The sequence below is a fragment of the Bos grunniens genome, chromosome 9, assembly GCF_055505025.1.
Source record: "Bos grunniens cultivar Pamir isolate PY7600 chromosome 9, Bosgru_T2T1.0, whole genome shotgun sequence".
NCBI classification, from domain to species: domain Eukaryota; kingdom Metazoa; phylum Chordata; class Mammalia; order Artiodactyla; family Bovidae; genus Bos; species Bos grunniens.
Window position 1 is genome coordinate 16,565,799 of NC_141173.1, and position 12,956 is coordinate 16,578,754.

At 42.3% G+C, this 12,956-nt stretch overlaps 1 protein-coding gene and 1 long non-coding RNA gene across 6 annotated transcripts in view; one reads left to right on the forward strand and one right to left on the reverse strand.

Moving 5' to 3' along the window:
• The window catches only part of IMPG1 (interphotoreceptor matrix proteoglycan 1), a 157,108-nt gene that overhangs the window by 115,985 nt on the left and 28,167 nt on the right, over nt 1-12,956 (reverse strand). The window contains exon 2 of the mRNA XM_086316885.1: nt 5,629-5,862. Within this exon, the coding sequence (XP_086173011.1) occupies nt 5,629-5,862 (234 nt within the window). The remainder of the gene's footprint in view (nt 1-5,628; nt 5,863-12,956) is intronic.
• The window catches only part of LOC147365632 (uncharacterized), a 28,344-nt gene that overhangs the window by 9,668 nt on the left and 5,720 nt on the right, over nt 1-12,956 (forward strand). For 2 of the 5 annotated variants that reach the window (XR_015132612.1, XR_015132608.1), the window contains one exon: nt 8,903-9,072. This is a non-coding gene — a long non-coding RNA (uncharacterized LOC147365632). Of the gene's footprint in view, nt 1-7,619; nt 7,727-8,902; nt 9,073-12,956 lie in introns of all 5 variants that reach the window. The other 3 variants (XR_015132611.1, XR_015132609.1, XR_015132610.1) reach the window with 3 other exon arrangements.

The following is a 12,956-nucleotide window of genomic DNA, read 5'->3' on the forward strand; positions in this document are numbered from 1 at the left end:
CTAAATTTCCCTAAGGACACGACTTTTCCTTCCTCATCTCCCCCTTGGCCAGCATCCTTGCCCGACTCCCCCATCCCTGATCTTTCTGTGGCATGGTGCCCCTGGGCTGCCACACAAAGGGTGTTTGAAATAATTGTGTTTGAGGTTAAGACAGGGAGGGAACTTGGTTGACGGATAGCACACAGTTTTTGCAAGTAGGGCAGTTTGTGATTCTTTGCGTTAGAAGTCCTAATGGAGTCAACAGCTGATACATCATTAAAAATAATGATCAGATCATGGTGTGATTGTTAGCCTAACATGCCAGAGGAACTTAAAGAATAAGAATATCACTATAACAAAACTCCATCTGTTCCTGTCTACTTATTTATGTTTCACGTTTTCCTAGCAGTTAAGCGAAACTAAGGAAAAGAATAGAGATCAAATTGATGTTAAGTTCTGTCTAATGTTCGCAACGCATAATAGAAATAACAAATAATGGCACATGAATTAACAGAGGAAAGGAACAGCACCAAAGCAATCCCATGTCTCCAGGGCAGAGGTTAGGAGAGCTTAAGCTACAGGCTCTTCATTTAAATTGGCTCTTTTCAAAGCCTTGTTCCTAACTTTGTATTCATAAACATTAGTTACCCAAAACCGAACATCTGAGCTTACATGCATCTGTCAGTACAAAAAATAAAAACTTTTGTCAAATTTACATCTACTTACTGTAATCAATCCTATATTAAAAATAATTGTAACTGAATCCAGAAGAGATTTCTGAAAATAAGTAAAATAAGTTATTTACTTAGGAAATAAGTTAAAATAATTAACTTCAATTTATGTATATTTTGTTACTGAGGAATATCTTCAAGCACCCCATAACAGACTTTAAAGTATGATATAAATCACATTAAGATAAGACTCTGCAGCGAGAAGTGGGATGGAAATGTGGGTGTGTGGAGAGAGAGGGACCATGTGACATTGCCTGCTGTTAGGAAGAGGTGTTCATGCATTTGTAAAGAGTGTTTGATGATAAGTATTGAGCCTGTGGTAGATTCCACTGTATACGGGAGAATGATCTAACTCCTGTTTTATTTTCAATATCGATATTTACAGCTCACCAAACTTACACCGTATCCAATTATTTAAGCTTATAATGAAAACTTTAGAAGAAGAATGCAGTCAGTCAGTTCAGTCACTCAGTCGTGTCTGACTCTTTGCAGCCCCATGGACTGCAGCACACCAGGCTTCCCTGTCCATCACCAGCTTCTGGAGTTTGCTCAAACTCATGTCCATGGAGTCAGTGATGCCATCAAACCATCTCATCCTTTGTTGTCCCCTTCTTCTCCTGTCTTCCATCTTCCCCAGGATCAGGGTCTTTTCCAATGAGTCAGTTCTTTGAATCAGATATTGATGTGAAAGTACCAAAGTATTGGAGCTTCAGCTTCAGCATCAATCTTTCCAATGAATATTTAGGACTGATCTCCTTTAGGATGGACTGGTTGGATCTCCTTGCAGTCCAAGGGACTCTCAAGGGTCTTCTCCAACACCAGAGTTCAGAAGCATCAATTCTTCGGCGTTCAGCTCTCTTTATGGTCCAGCTCTCACATCCATACATGACCACTGGAAAAACCATAGCTTTGACTAGATGGACATTTGTTGGCAAAATAATGTCTCTGCTTTTTAATATTCTGTCTAGGTTGGTCATAGCTTTTCTTCCAAGGAGCAAACGTCTTTTAATTTCATGGCTGCAGTCACCTCTACAACTACATGCCATGAAGTGATGGCATGCAAGGGGGCATTGAATTTACAAATTATTTTAGGGGATTAAGTTAGATTTTTTAAAAAGTTAGATGATTTCAGTCATAAGCAATTGCAATATATTGATTTTGCCCTCTGGAGGGATGGGGAGCAAGTGGAGGCTTTGGAACAGAAGTTGACGTCATCTGACTTTCTAAAGAAACCCTCTGACTGCCAGGCAGAGAAAAAGGATTGTGAGTCGTGGGGAGGAATGAGGTATGAGAAACCTAGTTAGGAGACTTTTATTCCTATGATTTACCCTCCCACACTCCCCATCTGGTCCGCATCTGGGTTTCTCTTAGCTTTCTGTTTTGAGAAACAAAGAGAATTCCAGACCAACAGAAGCTCAGGTCATTTATCATCAGCAATGTGACCAGAAGCCATAGAGCTGGGGGTGGGTGCAGCTCCCACCACTTGGAATGAGCCATTTAAGTTGTCCACCTATGAAGTGTGTGTTCCCTGGAGTTCTTCCTACATCACCAAACAGCCTAGGTTGAGACATTCAGCAGGAAGGCTGAGGTCCTGTGGTCAGATCTCAAGTAACGGTGAGGAGACTGGGGACTCAAGGCTCTGATTTCTCCAAAATTCTTGTGACAATCCTTCACAACCAGTTCAGACAAGGATGGTGCAGAGTGGTATAACAAAGTGTTAGAAAATTCCAGATGCCTCCCAGCCCCTGAGATCTTTTGATACCTCGGCTTACAAGGTTTTTATTTGTTATGCCTTCAATAAGGATGGATGACTATCCCGGTGAGTCATGGGCTGGTGCCCCTGTTTTCCTGATCACAAAAGGATTCTTTCTCCTGGTTTGTGCTGAGCTTCCAGGAGGGCAAAAAAATGACATCAGAGGAGTCACCAAAAAAAAATTTTTTTTGTCCCTCAAATTAGTCTAAAGAAAAGACACTGGCTCCTAGATACATCCTAACATTTTGATCTCTAGAAACTACAATGCTTTAGGGAAATAATTCTTCAAGCAGCTTCAGCCATTTGTGCTTCAGGGAGAATGTTCTCTCAGAACATTGGTGAAAAGTTTTAATGGGGACAAGGGCTTTCTGTGTCCCCAAGGTGTAAGAAAGGGTGGCAGGCCAAAGAGCAGGATTATCTGGGCAAATTATTAAAATGCAGGTTATGAAGTAGGTCTGTTGTGGAGTCTGAGTACCAGCATCTCTAGGTGGTTTCCAGCTGATGATGATACCGCCTGTTTGTGGACAGCATTTTGAGCAGCAAGAACCAGGGTTCCCTCCATCTTAGCTTTCTCTGGGTCACACAGTAACATGAAACAAAGATCTAACTTCTATCTAACTTTTAATATTGGGGTTGGGAGAGAGAGTGAAGACAGAGGAAGGGAGAGAAGGGGGAAGACATGGGGAGAGTGGCTTCTCAAAGGACTCACAGAGGATGTTGAAGGGATGCAGCCCCAGCAGTCATCTAGGTGGGCGCACAGGGTCCTACCTGGGAAGCTACCAGAAATGACCTTGGCTCCTGTGTCTGTGCTTTCTGATGAGCATGCCTGTGATTCCATCAGGAAGCACAGAACATTTTCCCTTGTGTTGTTTTAGGACTGGGAAAAGAAATAGCTCAATATTCCATTTGATTTGAGGAGTGTGGATGCTGTCTCTCCTAAATTAGAAAGATAATTTTGTAAAAGCAGCTATGAGAACAATAAGTGGGTTACTCTGTCTGAGAAATGCCACTTTATAGCTGGGTCTTAGTTCTAGTTTCTTTGTGAACCAATTTGTTAGACTTAAAAACATTATGCTGATGAATAGTAAAATTTCATATCACCCAGGGGCAGCCATAAAGATAATGGGCTGTCATTGCTGTGGGGAGAAAACAGTGGCTTGTTTCATCCAGGGAAGCAAGAATGAAAGAGGCAAACCTAATCAAGGATAAAGAGCTATGAATAAAATTCAGAGCAAAGAATTCGGTTGCAGCAATGAGTAGTCTAGTCTGCAAATTCCTGTGATGAATCCTGTTTGTGAATGTCATAAAAGATTAGAAGCTACATGAAAATAGTCAGCAATAGCTGTGTTCATGGTCAGTGCGATGCATATATTATGCATTTATTTTTCTATCTATTAAATAATAACATGAAATTTACCAGTGTCATTAGCTGACCACTGTGTCGTCACATTCAAATGAATGCTTTATAAGCAGCACTGTCTTTTCTTTGTACTTCCAATGACTTCCTGCATCTATCAACAAGCATTTACTGAGAAACCGCTACACAGAGGTGCTGGGCTAAATATTATATTAATAAAGAATATTAATATAGTGCACTTGATTTTCTATCATTAGAGTCCTCCTTCTGACTCTGATCCAGTACCTGTCATTTCTCTGCAGGTGTGGCTTCTGTCAAAAAGCAAGTTCTCTCTTTACTTCCACATAAAATGAGGCATACAAGGAACACAAGGCTTGGTATTTTTGATACTGTTAGTTAATGATGCTTTCCAAGTCCATAAGAATGCCCCACATTAATTTCAATCCTTGCACATCTTATAGATGTAAATACTTAAGAATTTGGTGAGATGTTAGTGTGAAGACATACTGTTCAGTGGTCATAACGTGTAACACATCAAGGCTGGAATTGCACCAGCTTGCTCTGGTTAGTAAGTCTGGAGCCAGGTGACTGCGCTGTTTGGAATAGAAGCAAATGTCTATTATGATCAAGGCTGTAATCAGTAACCCTCCTCAGCACTCACAGGGAAGGTGAGCTGAGTTTAGAATTCAGCCAGCAAGACTCTTTGCATAATATGGGACTACCTGGGGATGTAATTGTTAACAGTCCCTAAGTTGTGTCTGACTCTGTGACTCTGGGCACTTTAGACCGCCAGGCTCCTCAGTCCATGGGATGTCCCAGACAAGAATACTGGGGTGGGTTGCCATTTCCTTCTCCAGGGAATCTTCCTGACCTAGGGATCCAACTTGAGTCTCCTGCATTGGCAGGCAGATTCTTTACCACTGAGCCAGCAGGGAGGTCCTGGGGATGTAACAGAAGCTACCAAAGATTCTTTCTTCTGTTTAAGTAAGCCATGGGAATTTTTTTCATCCATTGTAAGTGAATGGCAAGGACAGCCGCTGACAGCTGTGGTGTGATTGAACTCCGTCATGACTTCCGGGAATGCTGTAAGAGTCCTGTGATGCTGGCTCGGGGTAAAACCTGTGCTGTAACTCTGCTGGAAGCCACGGTAATTGTGTTGTAAATCCCCTTAACACCTATGCATTTATCTTGGTAACCACTGCTAATTTGTGCCTCTAGGTTTTCCAGCGTCAGGCCTTTTTGCTGAATCAGCAAACTTACCAAGAAGGAAGGGAGGATCAGGATTGTAACGTGGTTTTTGAAAAGTGAGATCTTAAGTCATAAATCAATTTGCTTAGTTCCCTGATGTCGCAATCATTCTTGTGCTTCTTCATAATAACAATATTCAAATTCAGTACTGGGCTTTGGCAGAAATAAAACAAAGAGGTGAAACCCATAGGCGAAGGCTTTCTGGTGGCTTTTTTTTTTTTTTTAATTTAAATTTATTTATTTTAATTAAAGGCTAATTACTTTACAATATTGTATTGGTTTTGCCATACATCAACATGAATCCGCCACAGGGTGGGTGGCTTGTTAAATGCCCTAATGGTTCTGTGTTGCAGAGGACATGGCTTTAAGACAGACAAACACAGATCTACCATAGTTTCAAAGGTTTATTATTCACAACTCTCAGTTCAGTTGGCTATTTTGTATAACTCTTGTGACTGAAGCAGAAACTGGAAGTCCTGGGCTGAAGACAATCTAGGTATGGAAGAAAGAGAAGAGACAAAAAGAGGGGAAGTCTGAACAGGCTACATCTCTTTCCTTACCTCTCAATCTATAATAAGCTTGGAGACTGGCTAAAATCTGTTCCATGGATTCCTGTGGACAGACTTTAACCCCAGTTGGGAAAAATGCTGATCTTTTGGTTCGATGCTTTGCCAAATCGAATATTCGTCTCATGGTTGACACTTTGTACGTTTTTGCGGTATTTTTGGTTGCTTCAATTCTTGGGGCATTATCTATGTCTTTAATTTCAGAACCGTATATTTTAATGGAGAGATCTGTAAAAGAAAGATTGATTTCCTGGTGATAGTACTCAGCCATAAAAAAAAAAAAAAAAAAAAAAAATAGTGCTATTTGCACCAACATGGATGGACCTAGAAATTATCACACTAAGTGAAGTAAGTCAGACGGAGACAAACATCATATGATATTGCTTGTATGTGGAATCTAAAGAAAATGATACAGATGAATTTATTTACAAAACAGAAACATACTCACAGACAGAGAAAACAAATTTATGGTTACCAAAGGGGAAAGGAGGGAGGAGGAATAAATAGGAAACCTGGGATTAACAGATACACACTACTACATATAAAATAGATAAACAACAAGGTCTCCTATATAACATGTGCTTAGTCACTCAGTCATGTGTGACTCTTCACGACCCCATGGACTGTTGCCTGCCAGGCTCCTTTGTCCATGGGAATTCTCTAGGCAGGAACACCAGAGTGGGTTGTCATGCCTTCCTCCAGGGGATCTTCCCAACTCAGGGATCAAACTCAGGTCTCCTGCATTGTAGGTGGATTCTTTACCATCTGAGCCACCAGGGAAGCCCGCTATATAACATAGGGAGCTATATTTAATATCTTATAATAACCTATTGAAAAGCAGAGACATTACTTTGCCAACAAAGGTCTGTCTAGTCAAGGCTATGGTTTTTCCAGTAGTCATGTATGGATGTGAGAGTTGGACTGTGAAGAAAGCTGAGTGCCATAGAATTGATGCTTTTGAACTGTGGTGTTGGAGAAGACCCTTGAGAGTCCCTTGGACTGCAAGGAGATCCAACCAGTCCATTCTGAAGGAGATCAGCCCTGGGTGTTCTTTGGAAGGAATGATGCTAAAGCTGAAACTCCAGTATTTTGGCCACCTCATGCAAAGAGTTGACTCATTGGAAAAGACTCTGATGCTGGGAGGGATTAGGGGCAGAAGGAGAAGGGGACAACAGAGGATGAGATGGCTGGATGGCATCACTGACTCGATGGACGTGAGTCTGAGTGAACTCTGGGAGTTGGTGAGGGACAGGGAGGCCTGGCGTGCTGCGATCCATGGGGTCGCAAAGAATCAGACACGACTGAGCGACTGAACTGAACTGAATAACCTATAATGGAAAAAAATCTGAAAAAGAATATATATATGTGCATAACAGAATCACTTTGCTGTATACCTGAAGCACTGTAAATCAACTATATTTCGATTTAAAAAAAGATTGATTTCCTGGTGAACATATACATTTGTGTGTTATAGGTGAAGCATACGATAAATGATTAGAGAAAATGAAAAACTGGTCCTGTGGCTTATGGAAGTTTTATTTTAATGCAAATGTCAAATTCCAATGATAAAGCATTTTCAGAAATCAGGGAATAGCAGAATGAGCCGATCAAGTGTATTTTTAAAAAAAGTCTCGAATCATCTTGCCTTTAGGAACTGCCAAATATTGAAACGATTTCCCACACATCTCTCTAAAAATCACTCCCCACTTAGCACTCAAGCCTCCCGAGAGATGCCTCTTTTGATAGACATTATAATTCAAGTAGGGAATGATATAGCACTGTGGTACCCAGAGGTGTGCTCTTGATGAGGAAGTGGAGTGCTTCTAAAAACCAAGGGGAAAAAAATGCAGCCAAACAACCTCCCTGCCCATTAGTCGCAGCCCTAGGATTTCTGTGTGGGCAGGGCTCTGGGGGTGGCAGTGTGCTTGAAAGTGATTTGAGGAGTTAGAATTTCATTTACAGAGCATGCTTGATATTTTATGAAGGATGATGAGAGAAGGAGTGGAAGACAGGCCAAAGAGAGGGTGTTGGCAGAGGATTAAACTCCTGGAGCCATTCATCTGGCCGCCACCGTGGTGTCTGGTAGGGTGAGGTCTGGATTTCATTTGTAACTTTGTGGACCTTTCATAAAAATACCTTACATTCACAGAGCACTATTTTATTTTGAGTTTTCTTCTATATATATTATTTCCTATCATTGTCACAAAAGCTGTACTATATAGATGCGTATGCATGCTAAGTCACTTCAGTCTGTCAGGCTCTTTGCGATCCTATGGACAACAGTCCACCGGGCTCCTCTGTCCATGGGATTCTCCAGGCAAGAATACTGGAGTGGGTTGCCATGCCCTTCTCCAGGGGATCTTCCCAACCTAGGGACTGAACCCATGTCTCCCGTACCTCCTGCACTGCAGGCAGATTCTTTAGCACTGAGCCACTGGGGAAACTCCACTATATAGATGAAACAGATACTATTTTATATCTCCATTTACCACCCAGTTGGGTACTGGGGTCCAGAGCTGTCAGAGCATGTTAACAGTGTGGTCACATCTCCATTCCTCCCCTCCCATTCCACCTCCTTCCTTTTAGCCAGTCTACTGTTTAAGGGATGAATTACTGATGACCTGGGACCACTTACTCTGGCCCCTGGAGACCACCAGCATGTGGATTACAAAGACTGATGCTGTCACTTTACTAAAGAAGGCACTCCACCCTTTAGCTTCTGAAATACTGTCCAGATGAGGGGATCAAGCAGAAATGTAAGCATGTAGCTGCAGAGCCCGGAGAAGGCAATGGCACCCCACTCCAGTACTCTTGCCTGGAAAATCCCATGGATGGAGGAGCCTGGCAGGCTGCAGTCCATGGGGTCGCTAAGAGTCAGACATGACTGAGCGACTTCACTTTCACTTTTCACTTTCATGCATTGGAGAAGGAAATGGCAACCCACTCCAGTGTTCTTGCCTGGAGAATCCCAGGGACGGCGGAACCTGGTGGGCTGCCGTCTATGGGGTCGCACAGAGTCGGACACGACTGAAGTGACTTAGCAGCAGCAGCAGCAGCTGCAGAGCAATTCAAACCTTGCCACAAAGCATATAAACCCCTCCTTCACTGGGGGTGGGGTGAGTGGGCTGATGGAGTCTGGGTAGGAACACATTCTCTGTCACATTGAGGAGGCTCAAAGGACACTGCCAGTCTTGGGGAGTGACCCATTCTTAGAGACTCGTCAGGCATGCAACAGAGCAATAACGTGAAATCTCTGATTGGAACACAGGGGTCAGCAGCTTCTGAAGGTCTCCAGGTGATTCCAAGATGTGGACAGGTTTGGGAACCACTGTTTTGTGGATCTGTAAGGAGACCTTCAGCTGAAGAGTCAGGAGAACCCTCTTCTCATTGGCTTAAACAATAAGGGAGTTATTACTGCATATGAAAGAAAGCTAAAAGGTAAGAACTGCCTGCTGCAATGAAACCCTGCTTGCCTTTCTACTACTCTCATTTTCTCTGCTCCATCCCCTCACGTGGGACTTTATTTGTAGGCCAGCTTCCACCAAATTAAATGCGCTTGCCCTGTTCGTGTTGAAAAATAGCCTTTCCCTACAGTCTGGCTGATCCACGCCACGTGCTTAGATGAATACCAGCTGCCAATGGGGATACGCTGGCGCTATTAGCTTGAGCTGAGTGGTCCTGGGCAGGGAATTGGGATGATCCTGAGTGGCTCATTCTAACTGGAGGTGGGGGTCAGCCTTCCCTCTGTCAGGTGGGCTGCACGGCAGAGTGGAAGGTGCCCATTCCACGTCAGGGCCAAAGCTGCCCAAGGGGGAGTCTAGAAGCTGAATCCACAGCCATGAGTGGCCACTGCAGTTGGTAAGACGGGAATTTTAGTTTAGGAATGTTAATTTCTAATAAACTCTTTGCAACATTCACAAAGTTTTGTAATCGTATTTCAATCGCCATGAAGAACGGAAGAGAAAAAATGTGCGTCATCGGATAATTCTAAGCCTCTCTGGTTTGGTGAGCACAGACCCCACTGGGGGAGCTCGTGTTTCCACACTCCTGCACTCTCCGTCCTTGCCATGGCACCTGGCTGCAGGGTGGGGCCCTGCTCTTAGGCTGGTCTTGCTCTCGCCTGAGCCACCTCCAGAGTATTTGGTCCTTTGGGGTTGGTCTGTTCTTACTTGCTTGTTATGCTCTGGTAGAACTCTCTGAATGGCTTGGTTTGGGAATAGTATTTCCACCCTGGCTCTGGGAACAAAGCCCCCATCCTGGAATTTTTCCCAATCAGATCCCTTTGGATCTTAACACTTTGCTGATACCCAGGCTCGCTCACAGAGATCCTGCTAGATCTATGACTTTGGACTTCATCTTATCAGAGTGGGAACAGAAGGAGAGATGAGAAGGTCACAGATTTCCCTGTTTCCCTGCATTCTCATGGGATCTGAGCTATTCCCTTTCCCTACCAGGGCTGATATTTCACAAACCTCCACGTGTCCATAAGTCCACGTCGCTAGTGGTCAACAAGGAGGTGAACTAGGAGGGTGTGGGACTTGGTGGGCTTTGGGTCTCCTGATTTCTTGCTTCTGTCCTTTCATTCTCAATGTGTCCCTACTTGGAAAATAAATAATACAGTCACCAGTTTTTCAGATCTCCTGTGGAAGGAGACCTAATGCAGGTACTCTGCAAACGGCTGCCTCCCTCCTCAAGGAAACACCGAGTTCCATTTTTGAATGTCTACCTAGATAATTCTTTCCTTTGAGCTGAAAATTATTTTCCAGTAGCTTCCACACATTAGTTCTACTTCTGCCCTCTGGTCTAGCAAAGACCAAGTTACATATGCTTCTACAAGCAGTTCCTTGTATTTTCTTTATATTAGGCACTTTTTTACTTTAGGATAAACATCCTCTACCTTTCTTTGGTTTCTTGCATGACCTAAGTATCAGATTCCCCAGCCTTCTGTGTTTCTTCAGATCATATGAAGCCAACCACAGGGGACCCACTCTGATAATACTTTCATTTGAGCAGGGTGCCCCCATCCCCTGTCATCTCTAGAGAAAATGTGGGCAAGATTTTTGAGAAGAGAGGCTTAAGGTTACCTGGGCTCAAGAATATTTACAAGACAGGCTACATTGATGAAATCTGTCTCTTTCCCAAGGATTTCAAGTAAAAACAAAATATATGTAATGTAAAGAATTGAAACATGTAATGTTACAAATTTAGAGGAGGTAAAAAGAGCTGATATTTATTAGAGCTAATGAAAGCACTCTTGGGTAAAATAATTAGATCACATTAGATACTGTCCTTCAGTGTTGCATAAATTGTAATGTTGATGTTGAACTGAACTCCGATTCTCAGGATACATTTTTATGAGCTGATAGTTTTAGTTTATATAAGTATTTGGAAGGTATGGGGTAAAAGTTTAATGAGAATGAGTTGAGAGTTGAAAGACTTGCTATAAAAAAGGAGTGCATTTAATAGATTGGAAAATTTTTTGAGGCAGAAAATATTTCTGTAAGATAGTGATAAAACATAAGTATAACCTGTATGATGATGAATTGGGTGTCATCAACAACTGTCTCTGGATGAAGTTCAAAGTTACAAAGAGAAAGACAAAGTGATTTCATTAAAAAAGAAACTATATTTTTCATAGTATTAGAAAAATTTAGTTAAATATGCATTTGGATAACAGTGCAGTTGAGTTATATTATATTGTAGATTAATCATAAAGAAAACAATCCATAAGCCAGTAGTTTTGGGAAATAGTCATATCATTGGATGAAGGAAAGAGGAAATTAATACATTTGTCTATTCAGAACTTCTAAGTACAGAGGTGGTGGTGGTGATTTAGTTGCCAAGCGGTGTGGGACTCTTGCAACCATGGACTGTAGCCCACCAGGCTCCTCTGTGCATGGGATTTTCCAGGCAAGGATACTGGAGTGGGTTGCCATTCCCTTCTCCAGGGGATCTTCCCAACACAGGGATCAGACCTGTGTCTCCTGCGTCCCAAGTGGATTCTTTACCGCTGAGCGGCCAGGGAGGAGTAACAGCTAATATTTATGGCGCTTAACTTTTAAATTTAACTTGAATATGTCCGTTATTTGTGAAAGAAAAATGTAGCAGCAACGCAAACCACATGTCACTCCACTATTCAAAGTGTTTTAATTAATAGTACCAGCGGTGCCCGAGGCCCTGGCTCTGTGACTGACCAGCTGTATAAGAGGTATAAAATTGACCTCTCTGTCTAAATTTCTCCACTGTAAAATGGAGACTTGGTGGCTATCTTACAGGGTTTCTGTGATATTAGAAGAGCTACGGTGTTGGGCACAGTGGTAAGTGCTCGATAAAAACTCATCTGATTGATCACAGATTTCGCGTACCGCATCGCCCTTCCTTGCTGACTCTCTTGCACGGTACTGCATCGCGGTCCACGGACTAGACTGCGCATGCCCCATGCATCCCTGCGCTTCCATGCTGCTTGTATATCTCAGGCTTGTGTCTTCGTAGAGAAGGGCTCTTTTCTTCCCCCTTTTTTTGTTGGGCTCCTCTTTTTACTTCAAGGTCCGGCTCTCCTTCTCTCTTAAGTTTTCTCAGATCTCACGTGCAGAATTCACGTGTGGGTTCCTCCAGCCCCTCTAGCCTGGCTCAGATCTTTTTTACATTTACTGATTTACTGTATTCACTAGGTTTCTACTGTTTCAGGCCCACTGTGGTAGGTAAAGGTAAATTAGGTGAACGACTGTCATGGACCTTGTGTGTAGTGCTTGCTTTGTCCTGCCTTGCACAATAATTTGTTGTAAATATATGATTTTAGACTGCAAATACCTTTGGGTTTGCAAATACCTAGAACTTTTAGACAGCGAATTCCTGTGTGTTATAATCCTACCCTCTCCCCAAGTCACCTCAGTGCTTGCCTAGTACAGTGTTTTGTACACAACAGATATGCAATACATAGCCATTAAGAGAAGTGAGTCTTTTATATATGGGCATGAGTTAATTTGTTTTATAAGCCATTAGACTATGAAAAATAGCTTCATATGTCCTGTCAACCTACACTATTGCAATCTTCCTTTGAAACATCTACTCCTTTCCACAGTGTTGAATATCAGAGGTTTTGGATACAGTCATCTTATTAAAGATAATATCCTAAGTGAAAAGACAAATAAAAAATCCTTTGTGAAAGAAAACCAAAAGAACAGAAAAGAAATGGCTTATACACAAATTATAATTTAGTAAAATCATCATCCCCACAATCTTTCAATTTATCCAAGAGTAAACAAACGAACAGGAAACTGAGTCATTAAAAACATGAGTGTAATAGGAAAGGAAATTAATAT